Source organism: Zea mays, chromosome 10 (assembly GCF_902167145.1).
Source record: "Zea mays cultivar B73 chromosome 10, Zm-B73-REFERENCE-NAM-5.0, whole genome shotgun sequence".
Taxonomy (NCBI): domain Eukaryota; kingdom Viridiplantae; phylum Streptophyta; class Magnoliopsida; order Poales; family Poaceae; genus Zea; species Zea mays.
This window is the reverse complement of record NC_050105.1, coordinates 111955363-111974184: the sequence shown is the minus strand read 5'-3', so window position 1 is coordinate 111974184 and position 18822 is coordinate 111955363. Positions and strand designations below refer to the sequence as shown.

Sequence of the window (18822 nt, the reverse complement as noted above, 5' to 3'; positions counted from 1 at the left end):
CAGGCCCGACGGCAGGGGAACAGGTGAGGGGAAATCCGAGCGGCCAGATCCCAAGCGAGCGGTTAGGATCAGGTTTGATTTAATTAAACCTGGGCCGCCTGATCCCAAGCGGGCGCCATCTGAGATCTAACGGCCAGCTCGGGGTCAGACTCCTTGGCCACCAGTGGTGGCTCGCTCGTGTCCATGGAGGAGACCCGCCAGAGACAAGGGCGCGTTGGGGGCCCTGGGGCGCCGGGAAGGGCTCTAGGAGGTTTAGGGCAACGTGGCGAACATGGGCGTGGGCATGGCGACAACGCAGAGGCCCCGGAAGGTAGCTGCTCACGAAGGGATGGCTCGACGGCGGCACAACCTTGCTCCGGCGAGCAATTGCGCACACCGAGGAAAAGAAAGGGGAAATTGGGGGCAGGGGAAGGTTGGTTACCTTGAGAGATGACTCTGGGACCCTTGAACGGCGGCAGGGATACGACGAGGGCTCGGGTCGACGACGATGGCACTCCGGCTGCACGGTGAAGGTCCAGTGAGCACGGGCAGAGAGAACCGGAGGGGGAGAGGATAAGTTGAGGCACGTCTCGAGTTGCGGATGTCAAAGCGGAACTCACCGAGGCAACGAGCACGGCGAGACCTCGATGGTGACAGCAGAACGAGCACGCGGACTCGGCGGACGGTGACAACGTTTCTCTTGCGCTCGCGCGGTGAGAGGTGGGTGCAGGAGCTCTACATGGGGTGCGACTAAGGGAGGGGGAGTGAGTGGGGGTGCGGGACGCTAGAAATGGCCGGGGTTGGGCAGTCGTAGCCTCAGCGTGCGTCGTGGAAGCGGAGTCCACGACGTGCACCGAGTCGTGCGCGCGGACGGTTGGGAGGGGGACGAGACTGACAGGTGAGGCCCACGGGTCAGCGGGAGGGAGCGCGTGAACGAGCGAGCAGCGCTGACAGGGGGGGCCCACCGGACAGAGAGAGAAAAGGGGAAGCGGGCGCGCGCGAGCGAGTAGATCGGCACCGACAGGTGGGACCCACGTGTAGAGTGATAGATTGGGCAACGAGTGCACGAGCACGGCTTGGCTGGCGTCGACAGGACAGGGCCGCTTGGCAGAGGGAGAGGGCGGGCAGGCGCGTGGGGTAGGCTAGGCCAAATGGGTCGAAAGGCCAAGGGAGAGGGAGGTTTGAGCTGCTTTCTGTTTTTCTTTTTCTTCTGAATTTTCTATTCCTTTTCTTTTTATTTTCTATTTTGAATTCAAATAAAATCAAACCACAAATTCAAATTTAAATATTTCAAACATGTGCATCACCAAAAACAAAGTTTGAGCTCAGCATGATGCAACAATTCATGTCTCCCGTAGGTTTTAATATTCTAAAGAAATAACACACCTCTCAAATAAATACCTAAAATTCTATTAAAAGGAAGAGAAAGGAAATCTATAGAGATGAGAAAAGGAGTAGCACCTAAACTTGGTAGATATTAGAGAATAAATTTTATACCCCCAAATTCAGGGTGTTACAGTAGCAGTACGTTCCACCCCTACATATTTAAACCACAACGCACCGTATGATCACAGGCTGATCAACATCATCGATCGATCATGGCAAGAAGGTCGGTATAGCAATACACGACTGAATGAGCCCCACATCCTAGGGTTCGGTGGTCTGCCACCGGGCGCAATGGAGAAAATTAGGGAAGAGATGACTGAACTATTTCGCGATAGGCTCGGAGTTAGTGCAGTCAGAGTAGGGCAGTCATATCAAAAGTCATATGATTACTGGTTTGACACTGTCCCATATTCACAAGGGGCAATGATTCCAAAGTTTTCTGGTGAAAATGGTAGAAGCACACACGAACATATAGGCCAGTTCCTAGCACACCTAGGCGAATTGGCCGATGGGGAAGCTTTTCGTGTTCGTTTATTTTCTTTATACCTTACCGGTACTGCTTTTGCATGGTACACCGCCCTGTCTCCTAATTCCATTAATTACTGGAATGATTTAGAGAGTAAATTTCATGAACATTTCTTTTTCGGGGAATATGAATTAGGGTTAGATGATTTAGCCTCAGTCCGACAGGGACGCGAAGAATCGGTTAATGATTGTATCCGGAGGTTCCGAGACACTAAAAACCGACGTTTTCGAATCAATGTCGCAGACAAAGAGTTAGAAGGGCTGACTTTTAATGGGTTGCTATCCTACTTAAGAGACAAATTATATGGTACCTAGTTCTTTTCAATTGCTCAGCTATATCAGCGGGCTTTGGCCTATGAAAGCCGATTTAAAGAGACATCAAACTCGACTGCCCATATTATACATCTTGTATAACATGATAGTTCAGATGATGAATCCATAGATGTATATACCGCTGATCTTGTTTGGCCAACAAATGCCAAATCTTCTACATGTTCTTATTTACAACAGGTTAAAAGGAATCGACAAGAAGAGGTTAAGTTTACATCTAATGTTGCCAAATACGATAAAATATTTTATGAGCTACTAAAATGACAACATTAAATTAATTCATACTATTCCTCCTATGGATGAATTAAAGAGACGTGCTTATTGCAAGTGTCATAATTCTTTTTCCCATGGCACCAATGATAGTAATGATTTTCATCGACAGATACAATCGGCCATAAATGAGGGTTGGTTGGCTTTTCAGGAGATGCAAGTGGACACACAACCATTCTCTATCAATACAATAGAACCCACAAGCAAAAGGGTCTTGGTTCAGCCCGAAGTAGCCGATAAAGGCAAAGGCAAAAACATCGTCATTGGCGATTCTCGCATGTCGAATATATCACAAGAAGAGATTGCTCGGAAAGCTCCGGACAGAAAGACTAACAAGCCCGAAGATGCCGGGGGCAGACTCAATCAAGCAGTTGAGCAAAGCTCCCTGACTCGAGCATCGCGGACTGTCTGGCACCTGCACGCGGACAGTCCGGTGCGCATGCAGATGGTCCGGCTGACTCACCCGGACAGTCCGCCGATGGCCAGGGGCGTCAGCCTCCACACAAAGCGAGAAAAGAGACACGGGGGCAAAGCAAACATAACGCACATGGTCGGATGGTAAAAGTCGGCCCTACTTTCAATCAATTGCTCGCCAAATATGCTGGCAAGAAGACCGTTCTACACGATCGGCCATCAAAGAAAACGACCGAACAAAACGTTCCGAAAGGCGACGCAACAAGCATCCCCTATTCATTCGGTGATGCCAGGATACTTTCCACCCTCCTACTTATCGTTGATATATTATCCTTTTCAAATATGGAATGGTACGACGATGAACCCTTGGTACATGCATAGTTTCTTTGCCTATTCAGGCTAGGGGCACCTCCATTTTATACCTTTTGATGCATTGATCAGATGATCATGGTCGATAAAGATGCAATCTGAAACGACCTTTATGCATTAGAGCTCTATTGAATAATCACCCTATTGGCTTGAAAAGTCGGTGACTTGCATCAGGTTTAGCTCTTACTTCGGGAATAAAGTGACTTGTGAGATCTAGTATTTCCCCAAGGATGCTAGTAGTACATATGCTTTTGGTTCGTCAACCTCCACCAAAAGGCAGAGGCATATGATGATAATCGAAAGTGGCATGGTGGATGGTCTGGCCCTAAGGCCGGACGATCCGCGGTCCGGACGGTCCGCCGTAGTGGCGCGGACCGTCCGCGCGTGCGCAGAGTCAGTTAGGGTTCCGATTTTCTTGTGAGATTTGTTAGTTAAACCTGTAGGATTATCTCGAGAACCGACTTGTAACGGGTCCAGACCTCCTCCCTTTATATAGATGAAGGGCTACGACTAATTGAACCACCACAATCGATTAAATCGAATCTACTTATCGTTTTACTTAATGCATTAGGAATAACTCTAGTTTAGTCCTAGTTTAGCCTCCCTCTACCTCAAATATCCACCTCTCTTCGGCTCTACGTCGACTAGAGGCGTCTTAGGTGTCCTGCCGACCCAAGACACACCCTAGAATCTCTCCTCCCCGACGGGATCCCTCCCGGGAGGCGAGATCTAGGTCTGCTGTGAAGAAGATGATCCTCTGCGCCATCGCGAACCGTCTGAGCCCCAGTCGCGGACCGTCCGGACGTACGCAGAGGAAGAGACGCTGCTGCGCACAGGTCACGGACCGTCCAACCCTGTGCCGCGGATCGTCCGCATCTCCATAGAGAGCACCGCTGGGCGGTTCATCTCTAGTGTTTGGTGTCTAGATCGACGCCAACAATACCCACACCCACCATACTCGATGGATGTAACAAAATGACCAACAAAATATCTGTGTATTAAAATTTGTCATACCCGTGTTTTAAAAGAGTTTTTACCATCTCATATTTGGGTACCCATTGTCATCCAAAGAAACAACCAGAGGAGTCCGATTTTGTGCGACGAGGAAGCAGCTGTGTGCGATTTTACAGTTGATGGAGAAAAAAAAATCATCTTTACAATAGTTGAGGAGGATAAAATGGATTTTTTCCTAGTAATAGCAGTTGGGTCTGGTCCATCAAGGAAGAGAGTACTTGGGCTTCGGCGACCTGTGTCGGCTCATACTGGGCTCGGAAAGCGCTTTGGCATCATGCAACAGTGGCCAGGCCCATACTGCCAGTAGTGGAGTAACAGCTACTTGCTCCGCGGTCTGGAAAGGTATTTTCTCGCCTTCTCGGCGCGCTACGCCTACGACTGAGCTGAAAGAAGCGGTAGATCGGCGTTAGCGGCGAGCTAGGGTTCCGGCGAGTGCACCCAATGGCATCGGAGGCGGCGCGGCGGCGGCAGGAGATGGCAGAGGAGGGGCAACGGCACCTGGAGGAGACTATCGCAGCCTCGTTCCAGATCCTCGTATCGATGAACGACGAGCTCTGCAACGCCGGCCTTTGGTCCTCCTCATCCGTCTCGGCCACCGCTGCGGCTGGCTACCAGCACCATCACTCTGCTACTCTTCCGACCCCACACTCTGTAGATTCCGACGCCGCCGACGCAGGGGGCGCGCCCAGCCCCGGCGGGTCGCTCGACGAGGCGAGGCACCGCTACAAGTCAGCCGTGGCGGCGCTGCGGGCATCTATCTCTGCCGTGTCGTCCTGCGCTCAGGTTTGACCTTGATGCAACTTATGCTCCTGGCGCTCATGCGGAAAAGTGTTTTAGGCACATTCTTCTGTGATGAAAGATAGCACTTGCTGTAAAAAAAAGCAGGGCATTTTCATGTAGGGGAGCCCAAAGCAAATTCTTGAGACTGCTAGATATTTGCAATGCTAACGATTCCTGTAATGCTTTAGTGGCCATTGGTGTGGAGGGACCGAGGGAGCCAACAAATTTCCATTTCCAAAGCTGGCAATTTTTTATTTTCATAGAGAGATCCATATTTGGTGGCACTGGCACAATTATAAAGATAAAAATATTGACGTGAACTCGAGAAGTATGTAGTGCTATGTTAGACAATCGGGAGTGTTTGAATGCACTAGAGCTAATAGTTAGCTGCTAAAATTAGCTGAAGACATCCAAACACTTTAGCTAATAGTTCAGCTATTAGCTATTTTTAGCAAATTAGTTGATAGATAGCTAGCTAATTCTACTAGTAGTTTTTTAGCCAACTAACTATTAGCTCTAGTGCATTCAAACATCCCCGATATTTTTGAGAAAACAATCTTGTCTTCCTAAAAAGAACATCATTGGCAACCTAGGATTGACTATTCTCTGTTTTTTTTTTGAAGAAACATGATTACTGCATGGACTTTGATACTGTCTCCATCCATTCGTTTTGAGTGTGTTTCATCTCAAGGCATGTACCTAGGATCCAATCAAAATGAATCATTTACCAGTCAAGCTTAAATTACTGGTTGATGAACCTCTTCCCACCGGACCAACTTAGGAGTCTGCTGCATTCATGCATGTCAAAGCACGGGGTACTATCGACCAAAATTTTAAAACGTGCCTGGGGAGAACCAATTAATATGCCTAAGGCTTCTGGACAAAAGGAGAAGCGAAAGGTGTCTAGGAAAATGGGCAAAGGGAGAATTATTAAGGACAAAGCCAACTAGTAAATAGCAACAAACATGGATTTTAGTTAACCAGAACTTGCTTTTCACATTATATGTAGAAGACTTTACCTTACCTTAAAAGAAGAAGGTTAATATTATCCCATCATATTCCTAATTGGTCAAGCCTGATTTTTGCTCACTGTTCAAGATAAAATTAGTTTGTCAATGCTAGTTGAAATTGATCTAGGTTTCTTATCCTTCCCACTGTCCCACGTATGACTTCTCTAAGAATTCATGCATACTCAATTTGTCAGGACATTGGATCAACAGAATCTGAAGCTGACCATGCAGAGATTGAGAGATTGGAAGAGCATGCTTCTGCTTTGAGAAAGGTGCTACCCTGTAATTTCTCTAGTTAGTTTAATCTAGTCTACTATATTATATTACTCTCAAAGTTTGGACAGCTGTGTGAATTATATTTGCCCATTTGCAATCCAAGCCGTGTCTTCCTGTTATCTTCAGGCGGCAAGTTCTTTTATGTTCTATTCATAAGTAGTTAAGTACAGAGTGAGGAAATACTGTTTTTCTATCCTTTTCCAGCATTTTTTCAATCTTTTTTTGTGATTTGAAGAGTATAGTTCTATGTGTCGCTATCAATTTAGTTTTGGATTTCATCTATGGTAGCATATGCTGTATTTAGAAATCGAAAGAAACATGATTTTTGTCAACTTCTGATATACACTTCTTTTATCAAGCTAATTTAACACACATTTGACAGATAAATTCATATCTTTCTAACATTGAGATCTAATGCAGGAAATTGAAAGCAAAAACAAGCAAGTAAAACTCCTCATTGATCAGCTCCGTGACCTAATAGCTGACATAGCAATGTGGCAGAGCCCTTGCTCAGTGTGAAGTGTCGAAGTTAGAGACCGTAGCCTGGACGTCTGGTATAGGCATACTGTGCATGTTGGTTAACTGACCACTTGGAAGGGAGCAATAGATGGAATATGACTGGGCTGCACGGGAAAAGAAAATGAAGCTGTCCAATGCAGATAGGGATGTAATATGTTGGACATGAATGTTATTTTGGACACGACTGTAGATACACGTATCTTTTTGAAACGTGTGGATTTTCGCTGTGACGAAAGTCCTGTAATGTTTTCTTGTGTTTCCTTGAGAAAAACAATCTAGAATGATATTTGGATTCTCACATGCAATGCACATTATTTCTGTTAACTGAAAAAGGAAGAAAGATTGCAATGTGCGCGTTTAACAGTCTGAAGTTGCGTTTTGCCAGTCATATAATGACTTCATACAATGATTATATTAGATTCTTGAATGATGAAAGGAATACTTCGATTGATCTGTCGTCTATGTACAAGCCTTGGGAAACAATATCTTACAAGTACGTGATAAAAAAAGGTCATATTAGGAGCCACCGTATGACATGAATGGTCTGTATTAGTTTTAACAGCATTATTGAAGTATTCCTTTACTAACAACATTAACATTATTGAGGTATTCCTTCAACTGTAATTAGTACTCCCTCAGTCTCTCAGAGGTTGGTTATGTTACCTCTGTTCTCTAATATTTGTCGTTGGCTAATTTATTTTTAAACTAAATCATGACAAATAAAAAAGAATAGAGAGAATACCTTATATACATGGGATAGAGGGAGTAATAAAAACGTCTCTAGTTGAAGGGAACGTATCTGATGCTTAAAGGGGTATGATGCTCATATGCACATTTTAAATTTAGTGTATCCATTTTATATCTAACAGTATATCTAACAGCAGCACCAATTTTGTGAAGCACCCTTTCCACCTTCCTCCCCTGGTGAAAGGGGTTTTTTTGTAAAATTAGCTGGTGTCATTGAATGTAAAATGAATGCACCAAATTTAAAATATGTATATGAGCAACATACCCTTTTGAGCATCAGATACGTTTCCCTAGTACCCCTTTGAGCACCAGATACGTTCCCCTAGCTGAATGGGTTAAGTGATTAAGTGGGACCCTTAGGTCGTCCTAAGTTTGACTCATAGAAGTGATTTTTTTAATACAATGTCTCATGCTGTCTTTTTTTTAACAGCATTATGAAGTTCTGCCATTGTTGAGAAACTGATTTTTTCCAAACTGGCGAAGCCAACAACCCATAAAAAATATACTTAATTGATCTGCCATTGTCAAAATATACCTAAATACAGAAAGTGAAAATACATCGTGGCAGAAATAATCTACTTTCGATTTCGCTAACACTGTACAATTAGACGGCCAATTAGTAGCAACTGGAACACATTCCCTAAATACTTAATTTATGTCATTGATGGGTGCTGGCAGATCTCGAGACATAAATGCTCCTTACATGAAGTCGTTGATCCCTAATAAGTAATAACTCTAAATCACTGTCAAATATTGATGTTACTTCATTTGATCCTTCCAATTCTGCATGCATTTACAAGAAGCATCTGATTAGTGATTAGTCATAACATGAAGATTGGAATTGATGAAAAGAGAGCAAAACTAGATGCACTTTAATGGCTGTTCTGGATTCTCTAATTCTGTTTATATGTGTATCGAGTTGACATTTAAACTGATTAACCTAGCATTACTGTACATGTCCCCTCAAAAAGAGAATAATGCCTCGATAGTCAGCGGCTGTCACTCGAGCAAGTTTGTCCTAAATTTGCTTTCAAGTACTCTGAACTAATTTCCTTCAGCAACATGACCTATGATGATAAAACTGCTTAACTTGTATAGTTTACCATAACTTCTTACAGCTGCCCTCCTTTATTGAAATGGCACTGCACATTACGAGGTGAAAGAACTTACAGTTGCCTGGCGAAATTCCTCAAGCATTCGCCGGTATTGCATCCTCGCTTCTGTAGAGTCTACCATGGACAACACTCTTGACACAGCCTCCTTTACAGCTTGATCGACCTTCTGCCGGCGAAAGATCTTGACTGCTTCGTCATCATCGAAGTCATCATCCTCCTCATCATCTTCCTCTATTGCTTCGACCATTGATTGCTGCTCAGCTCGGAAGCCACGGAGGCCATGACCTTTACGGCGCCACCTAAGTATTACTTTCTCTAGCACACTGACAGTGCTTACAATTGTTCTGTATTTCTTTCTCACTTGATGGCCTCTTACATGAGCCTGTACAAAGAGAGACCTTTAGCATAAACAAAGCACAAATAAACATGCCAGATACCATATACGTATTCATATGCCCATGAATTCAACTTGAAGGAGGCTATCAAATAAAAAATCTTATGGATACCTATTCCCCTTACCTGTATTTTAACTGCATTTCTTCTCATGTTGAGAAAATGTTTGCGACCTTTCCAACCTTTGTATTTCTTCTGAATTGAAACAGCTGCTTTATCATAAAACTGACCATTCGAAGCATGAGCTTGGTGGTAGGACCTTGATGCAGCGGCAAGTTGATCTATATCCTCTTGGGTCATTCCATATTCATCCCTAAGTCGAGCAGTCTTCTGCTGTCTTTTCCTGAAAGAAAAGGCACGGAAAGCATTCTGGATGTGAGCTGCTGCTTGCGCTGCATTCCTCACTGCTGCCAAAGAGTCCTTCATTGAGAGCTCATCTTCTGTGCCACCATGCAGCTGGACACTCCTCTGAGATATGCTTTCCACAGCTCTCTCTGCTTCAACTTCAGCTGATCCTTTTGAGACATCACTTTCTTCTATAGTGAGTGATGCAAGATAGCTCGTCAGCGACACTTCTGAAAGATAGCCTGCAAGGCCCGTATGCCCTTGTTCAGAAGCCAGGAAAGCTGCTGTTTTACCCACTGGGTCTTGTGCAGTGGGATCAGTAACTGCTGTTGCCGATGCACCAGCAGCAAGAAGTGCAGCAACCATCTTTTCCCTGCAATAAAATCGACATATTGTTAGCTTGCTAGTTCCAAGCCAGTCAATAACACTACGTACCACACTACCACTTTAAAAGGCAATTAGGTCATCTCCAGCAGATTCCCTATCGCATCTCCTATTTCATCCACTATTTCAAACTTCACTATACAAATAGTGTAATATACAGTGTTACATCCCCTATTTTAGGAGATCTACTGGAGACAGTCTTACAAAGAAAGAAAAGCTGTAATGGAACACTACCATTTCACAAGAAAAGAACTATGTTGATATATTCATTGCAAAATTGACTCCAGTACTAGTCCAAAACAGTCTGAATGGCCATGTACATCTTTTATCTACTGTATCCATTGTTAATGTTAAACCGGCTATTTTTCCAGGTTCTTCGAATGGGTATTACCTAATTAGGTTGTTCACAGCAATATCGGGTAAATAGGGGATTCACACTGTAGAAGTGTAGATTACAATATTACATTGTTTACATAGTGAAGTTTAAAATAGGGATGAGATAGGAGATGTGATATAATAGCTGTTGGAGACATCCTTACCAAGCTAGCAAGGTAGCCCAAACTACTTGATTTTACCAGAAGGAAACAGTTCGTTGATTAAGATTTATAACTTCTCTACTTAATTTAAGAAGCATACTTACTTTATGTGGCTCTAGATTTTTTTTTTCAACTGGCAATTGCTTGGTTACCAACTTAACAGTAGTACAACACAATGGTATACAAAAATAATTTCTTGAGTGAACAAAAGGATGCCTTTCTTTGCAACTATTCTGTTCTGTCCATGAAAACTGCTAGGGAGAAAATGTAGCAAGAAAAAATGGAATGTACCAGCTCTATGATATAAACTTTGATTACCTTCCAAAATAAGCAGCCCAATGAAGAGCAGTCCATCCATTTGAATCACGAAAATTTAGACCAACACCAACACTGAGAACTGAAGACAATGCCCACTCATAGCCTAGGGCAGAGATTAAGTGTATAATACCCTGGTCATGCTTGGATATAGAATCCGTTCCATTGAATCCTCTGAGCTTCACAGATAACCACTTTTGTAATTTACTTTTCAGCAGTTCCTCCAAAATCCAATCAACCGAGCTTAATGGACTTTCACACCCTACTTTGAGTTCTTCAATCAACCTATCCCAGAGCCCTTCATCCATCTTAAGTTTTGGACACTGTCCAGATTGGGGATCACCATCTGGAACTTCAGGGTTTCCATTCCCAGACAAAAGCATTCTAGCAAATTTTGCAAGAATTAGTAACTCTTCACTGGATTTCAGATGTCTAGAAGATGGTGCGATGTCTGTGAAACTAGAAGAGGGTTTTGAGCGGAACTCAAAGTCTTTGAATTCACTGCAAACTTCTCTGTTTCCCGAAGTAATGCAGATTCTGAGATTTCCACTGCAGTGCAGTGGCGTGTGGCAGAGAAGAACACCTGGCTGGACTACTTTAGCAGGTACCTCACTATCACCAAACATCACAGCCCAACCCAAATTCGATGGATTACATAGAAAATCTCCAGTAATGATGACCTGAATAAATGAGATGGCGAGAAAAGCCTCGGTAAATGGGAACATTTGGTGTTATGGTGTAAAAAAAGCAAAAACTTCACGATTTACCTTGGTGATCTCATATGAAAATGCCCATTCTGGAGAGATCTCACGAATATTAAACTTGTTTGTCTGTCCTAAAGAAAATGTTGTATCTTCTCTGGAGTAGTGTTCAAAATGACCATGGTCAAACAACTCCGTTATTTCAGAGCCCTGAGAATTGCTTTGAAATGTTAATGCTGTTTTTGTTTGCCAATCTGGGTTCAGAGAGCTTCCAAATCTACTGTCATAAGCTGAAATAGTATCAGTTACACAGTTCGCTCTATTTCTCAGCACAGAGTTCAAAGATGGTGAGTCAACGGTGGCTTCTGGTCCTAAAAGAAACTTTTTAGCAGCAGCAAGTTGTATGCGTAAATCACTGCTGTCCAGGCGTTCTGGTGGATGGTATTCTGAATTTTTCTGATACTCGACATCCGATTGCTGTGCAAAAATGCAAGTCATTGATACAGTTCAGTGAGAGTATAAGCATGCAAAGACATTTATGAAAAAATTGAACACAAGAGGTATAATCTAGATATGGAGAGAACAAGACATTTAAGTACACTTTGTTAAATGTACTTTAAAAGATTATCTTCAAACACCAAATGTTAAAAAAATACATATTGAATGAGGAACACTTCAAGGCGTCCCACCTAAGAATCTTTGAAAAGACTATCATAGATTGTTTTCACAATTCCACATGCATCAGTTTTTTGTGTTCTACAAGGAAGAAGAATCCCAAGTTACGATTTCCTCACCTGGTATATGGATGAAATTGGTAAACCTGAACTGGACTGCAGTACATCTTCCCATGATGGCGCTATATTCCTACTTAAACCTTTCTGTGTTCCTTCTTGTTGAATATGTTTTACTTGGTTGTCGCCTGAATAAGGCCAGTAAACCAATTTGACTTTATTAACAAAAATTGAACTGTCAGCAAGTTCGACACCTAACAGCATGATGCTTTGTATATACGTTTGCCAGAAGGCCACAAGTAGGTGCATCACTTGTGCATCAAAAATGTATTGATTGATATAATCATAGAAATAATAGAAGCAAACTTGGCCCTACACATCATACTATCACAGGACAGGTTGCAATTGGCCTCACAGAGAGAAGAGGGAAAAATGAAACTTTAACAAAAAAATTGACACCATCCTAATCCTGACAGATTTCACTCTAGTACAAAACACTAATCTTTTTTCCTTTCATCAAATTCAGCTATTATGAAGTTTTCCTAAGTTACACATATAACAAGCCTGTGAACTTGACATCCTTTTTTTTAAAAAAATCTCTTACATACAACTAGCATACTCCTGCAAGAAAAATAAAACAACTAGCATCAAACACTATACTGCGTGCATAAAATATTTTTTGAATTTTGCCTCCTATGGATCTAAAAAGAAATGCAGGAATAAACAAAAACATTTTCTAGTTTTACCTCCCACAGAATGAGCTTGATTTGAGAAAATATAGTCATCATCATCTTCACCCAAACTTAACTGCTCAGCTATCTTCTTTAAAGCAATATTAAGCCCAGATTTATTTTTCGAGTTACCATTATCAGTCCGATTTTGTTGCAGACAAGTGTGTCCAACCTCCGGTATGCTCAGTAAACCGCCATCATTTTTGGTGTACTCTTTGTTACCGGAATAGGAACTTACTTCAGTTACAGAACTCAAATTAGAATAGCTCTGATGGGACTCACTACACTCGCTAGCGCCAGAAGAGGAGCTGTGGTATTGGTTTCCACAGATGGCATTTGGATATCCCAAGGATGAAAGAGGTTCTGGGAGGCCATTTGACAGTTGTGATGAATAATTTCTAACCTGGGAGATGAAAGAAGCGATTGCACAAACATTAGTTACAGACTTATAGGAAGAGCTAATGTATTTTAAATAAATAATAAAACCAAAGAATCTCTTATTATAATAGAATGGGATTATATAATTCACTAAAAACTTAGTTTCATATTTTCACAATTTTTTTTGGAATAGCAAGAAAATATTCTCTGTAACTGTCCAAGGATAAAACATGAAAGGCATGATCAGATTATAGCAAGTGGCATTCTGTGTATTGATAACTCAGTAGGTCATCTGAGTCAATCTGGTCAGTATTTATTCGCAGAGCCGATGATCATGTCAAACAACACCAGAAAAAAATACATGAAAGTATAACAAGGCAATGTTAATATTACATACCACATCAACCTCTCTATATTGTACCAGCACAATGTGTTCGTATGCACTGCAAAAGTAGAGAATAAGACAAATCAATGAAGTTGAAAGTTGCAACCACTGTTTTTTGTTTCTTAAGGACAGATGTTAGAAACAATTCAATGTATACCTAAAGTAACAAATTACACAGTAATTCAGCACAATTGTGACTTACTACTTAAATGTGCCATAGATCATAATTTCACAGATTTGAGCTAACTGAATGAAAAAATAATCTTACGGTTCCAGCATCCAGAAACACCGTCTCTGGAAACTTGGATTTTGCTCCCCGTGAGCGTAATAGCAGCTCAAAGCATCAACATTTCCAACCTGCAATAGTGAGAAAATATCAGATATGAGACAGAGGACGCTGATCAATAACCGACTTCTAAATTTTATGATCTGTAACAAACTAGTGAGATAAAGGAACCTCTTTCATTTGAGTCCTATAAATTCCTACAAGATTCTTAATTCCTAATAAAATCTCATATCAATAGAGAGAGAGAAATCCTGCAACCATGATCTGGTGATACCTGATCTCTCACTCGCGCTAACACACTAGGAATAGAGAAAAACTAGAAACAAACGGTCCTGTTCAACAATCAGGAAACCATCAATCTACCAAAGGCCAGGGTTATTAAGCTAACGACCTGACCAAAAGCTCCTAGAGCACCATAATATGCATTCATCTGTGACAGCCTGAAGCAGCCATGAAACTCAACTTGTCCCACTGAGACGCAAGTCCGAGCATCATGGCTGTGCTGCAGGCTGTCACAGATGAGGTACATCATAATTTCATAATGTAATTGCCAAAGATTCTCCTAGCCACCCATGCTCATAATATAATCTTTATTTTTTTGTCTTCACTATAAAAACACAAACCTCCACACAAACATTGACTGTTAGGACAAGGCAACATAGATTGAAACCGTTTTTGGTATACACAAGCTTGCAATGCTGTTTGTAAAATCATCAGTATATGAAGGTCACTTGGACAGGCTATCATGGAAATTAAGATGGACAAAATACATACTTTGACCAAGTAAGCCGTTTTAACTTTGTCCTATTTCAATCTTCTCTAACTTCGACCCATAGTCACAATGTTCTCGGGTCGATTGGATTGAGGAATAGGGTCGCGAGTCGACACTTGAAAAAAATTTGGTACAAGGGGGTATTACCTCTATGGGACGTGAATCGGGAGTTCGGTACATGAACCCGAGTCTGATGGGTCAATGATCTTGAGTCGTTTCCATGGATCGAGGGTCGTGTTCCAAAATCTCGAAGACCATACCAGCTTAACACAACCTAACACAGTAACACCAGCCCATTATAGCAATGAAGCACTATACTTCTGCCCTAGACACATAGGAGCCATAGAGCTCACGAGGCAGAAGCGCCGCCCAGACTAGGACCTCTGCAGGAGGAGCACCGACACAGGAAGCCAGAGCGCCATCTCTTGCTAGCCACGGGAGGATCCCCGTCCTCGCCACCATACACGTCGCACTATTGTAATCTACGTGCCTTGCCCCGATCTGTGCCGTACAGTGACTCCCTAGCGTTCGGGACGATGACCCATGGTGACCCTGACCCACAATTTGGGACGATGACCCTGGGCCATGGAATGCGGCATCGACCCTGTTTCCTATGACTATGCTTTGACCATGTTTGTAAAAAAACATGCACAAAAAACTACAACATCAAACAAGATTCATTAGATACACCATGAAATATGTTTTGATAGTCCATTTATTTGATATTATATATGCTACGATAAACTCGATCAAAGTTAGGTAAGTGTGAACTAAGACAAAACCAAAACAACTTACAATTTGAAAAGTAGGAAGTATATTCAAACCACATTAGCTAAATAGGGGTGATGTCTCTCCTGAAATTTAAAGAGGAAGCTCGATAAAGCTAGATCAACCTCAAATACTTATTGCAACTCACGGGTCCATGACTGCTTAATGCTAGGTATCCAATACTGATCATTATACAATAAACGAACATGTGTGACTGATACACATTTTCTCCAATATGGATGTTGAAAGATTCGTGATAGGTGTCAACTAAATGTATTAAATTGATGAGATTGGTATGATAATTTCATTGTCATATTCAATAGTTTACATGTTGCACCGCCGAAAAGTGTTGGTAGACAACAAGGTGATTTTCCCAAAAAAAGGTGTTTTGTAATATTGCATAAAAGTTTAACAAACGCCGTTGAACTAGAATATGCAGATAAAAGTATGTAAACAACTGGAATGATTTAGTGCTATGCTGAGCCTTCTGAAATAAACCTTCAGTCGTTCATGAGCCTCTCCAACAGTTCTTCCATCCTTCTTCCGCCGCCATGTGTGACCATCTCTCCGGAAATAACGATTGACACGACGATTGTAAAGGAATAGGGAACCACCTGTAAAAGAATCAAATAGGTTGTTAAAGAAAAGCACAATTATACTAGTAAGATAAATTCCTCTAGTTAAGAGATATATGTGCTTTACTGGGCGGCTTCTTTGGTGCCTCATGGGTGATCGGGAACCTCTCGTGATTCTGCAAGATATAGTACACTTCAGAAGGCTTTAACCACCGACTCCTTGCTTCTTCACGAAGTACGTTGATGTCAAAACCTACAGCCAGATAGCATACCAAAGAATAAGCCGATAGGTGCACCGTTAGTTAATATTCTATTAAACCCCATCGGACCACAATAAAATTTTAATACTAACATGAATCTCATCATGGGATATGATTAGTTGGCGAAATCATTCCCTTCTCAATATAAAGATATCTAATAAAGTTATGAAAAGAAAAATCCTAATCTTTTCAAGTTCGTCGAATGTACTGGCCTCAGGAGGGTCAAAAGCCCAACATAAGCCATGAACCTTGCCAAGATTTGTATCTTTATAGGTGCAACATAAGGTCAATGAAATCTTAAGGCAAGACAATCCTGTAGGAGAGGGCGCACGTATGCTTCCAAAAGCTTGTAACAACATCCCATGCGTTGCAGTTGTACCAAAAGCTAAACGGTGAATTCGAGCCAGAGTCGACGGACTGGAATGAGCTCAAAAAGAATATGACAAACTCCATATTCCATCAATCACTGCAGAAATAGAAGGGCTCAAAAGAATCCGATATTTTCTTTTCTCAATTCTCTCTTTATATCGAAAAAACCATCCACTGAACAGCATCAGAAGGAATCAAAAGACCCAAGGCCAAGAAACAAGAACCACTGCTCTGATCGCCCCACCTAGGTCAACTCCCAGGAGGCAATAAAGATGATGCCTTGACCACGGCAATCAAGAATCACCAAATAAACGATGAGTAATCGCAACAAAAAGCACTCACTCTGGCTCATAGTCACTTGCAGAGATCCAGCAGCTTCCAAGCTCCCATGGAAGGAGGGAGGCGAGGAAACCCCGCACTGAATCTAAACAAATGGTCCCCAGCTCCCAACAGAAGCTCTGAGATTAGCCGCTTAACAAATACGAGTTGGAGGCACGGGTATAGTGTGGGAGGGAGAGAAGCCGTACTAAGAACTCATGTGCCCTTTATTTGCTCCAGCAGATGATACGGCAGCGCAGACATATACCTCAGGGCGAGAGAAGTCACAGATGGGTAAATCGATCGGCTGAGTCTGCTGCTTCTGCAATTCAAGACAATGACAGGAACGATCGGCACTTTAGTTGTGTTTGCTTGATGTATATAGAGGGGTGGAAGGGGTGGTTATAGTTTCTATAGCGCTTGGACGATAGTTATGTAGGAGCAAACACCGGATTAGTTTTTTTGGCGACGTGATCCAAAAAATCAAAGGGACGATGTCGTCCCCACTTTATCCTACTTTAACATCAAACCAAATATATCCTTAGTGTTTCCCGGTTGAATTACGGTAAAAAAGTAGAAGAGTAAAATATTAGTTTGGAATTACAAATAAGTATATATAAGTTGAAATAAACTAATTAATGTTATTTTATTTTAGCTTATTTATGGTTATAAAGTAATATTTTATGTTTCTATCATTACACCATAATTTAATTTATATAGAGGGTGTTTGACACTGCTTTATGTTCCACTTTCAACATGAAGTTATGGTATATAATATAAATTTAAAGGTTTTAAAAAATACTTTTAATCTAAACAAAATGAATTATCTAAATATTTTTTAAAAGTCCGTAACTTCAACTTCACGATTTTCTAAAGCTCCTACCAAATTTTATAAAGTTAAAGAAGTCCGAAAAAAGCCATAATCTAGAAGGAAAACAAACACACCCATTATCCCCTAGTTTAGAGTTTAGTCTATGTTCATAAAAATGGCTAGTTTAATACTTCATTTTTTCAAGAGATCTCTATTTTTCAAAATAAAATGAACTATTTTTTATTAAAAAAATAGAAATTCTTTAGAAAAATAGGGTGTCAAAATAGCCCTTTGTAGGAAAAGAGCAGCTGTATAGGTGGGTTGGCGAGGATAAACAATTGCAACAAGATCTTAGTGTGTAGGTGCACATGGAATTTTTGTATTGCCATGAGCAGCTTGTGCAATCCTGACTTTGATTTTTCTTTTTTCTTTTTAATTCCTGCCTTCACATCTATGAGTCTTTTTCATATGTGCTATTATTTTAATATTTCATATACATCAACTAAAAAGTTGCTGATGTGATTATGCTCGAAAAATAATAGCGTATTTTGAACTTTTCCCACCACAGTTTAACACGTCAGAGTTATTCTAACGAGTGGTATAAAAAAAGTTTAACCAATGACATTTATAACCACTCAACTTAAACTTTTCTAATGGTCTGTAGTATGAAATTTCAAACTTTTATAACGATATACAGGGGAAAAAAAATCTTTGTTTATAGATTGACTTAGACCTTGGCAGTAGAGATGATGCGAGTGAAACCATTATTCAGAGTACCACTTCCACTCCACGTCTGAATGCGAAAGCAATTGTGTGTTCTTTTCGCAAAGAGGGTTAGGTAAATTGCATGTCATCTAGAAGTCAGTGACACTGAAGGTAGTGTCGTAAAAGAATGATTCAGCATCTCGCCGAGATCCAATGTGTATTAGTTATTCTAAAGCAAGATTTCTCATCGTCACTTTGTATATTCTTTTGTGTACACTCGATCAAATCTAGGTTGATTTGACTAGAAACAAACTCTAAGGACATG

General features: G+C 41.5%; 2 protein-coding genes across 4 annotated transcripts; one reads left to right on the top strand and one right to left on the bottom strand.

Moving 5' to 3' along the window:
• Positions 1 to 4621: 4621 nt before the first annotated feature.
• LOC100279078 (Mediator of RNA polymerase II transcription subunit 30) lies at positions 4622 to 7198 on the top strand. Its single transcript, NM_001152128.1, is given in 3 exon segments — positions 4622 to 5070; positions 6272 to 6349; positions 6774 to 7198. Coding segments are annotated over 3 exon segments (519 nt in total). The 5' UTR covers positions 4622 to 4728; the 3' UTR covers positions 6873 to 7198.
• Positions 7199 to 8107: 909 nt separating this feature from the next.
• On the bottom strand, positions 8108 to 17471 carry LOC103642708 (calmodulin-binding transcription activator 4). 3 transcript variants are annotated; one of them, XM_035963460.1, is made up of 12 exons: positions 17250 to 17471; positions 16162 to 16287; positions 15958 to 16073; positions 13902 to 13990; positions 13646 to 13691; positions 12886 to 13273; positions 12203 to 12327; positions 11475 to 11885; positions 10711 to 11387; positions 9254 to 9845; positions 8790 to 9116; positions 8108 to 8402 (listed from the first exon to the last, which is right to left on the bottom strand). In XM_035963460.1, the coding sequence occupies exons 4-12, from the start codon at positions 13910 to 13912 to the stop codon at positions 8379 to 8381; spliced, it is 2601 nt and encodes an 866-aa protein (XP_035819353.1). In that variant the 5' UTR covers positions 13913 to 13990; positions 15958 to 16073; positions 16162 to 16287; positions 17250 to 17471; the 3' UTR covers positions 8108 to 8378. The 3 variants fall into 3 exon arrangements, with proteins under 3 accessions (XP_035819353.1, XP_035819352.1, XP_023156968.1); XM_035963459.1 differs by having other exon boundaries at positions 17191 to 17350; XM_023301200.2 differs by having other exon boundaries at positions 17006 to 17343.
• Positions 17472 to 18822: the final 1351 nt, after the last annotated feature.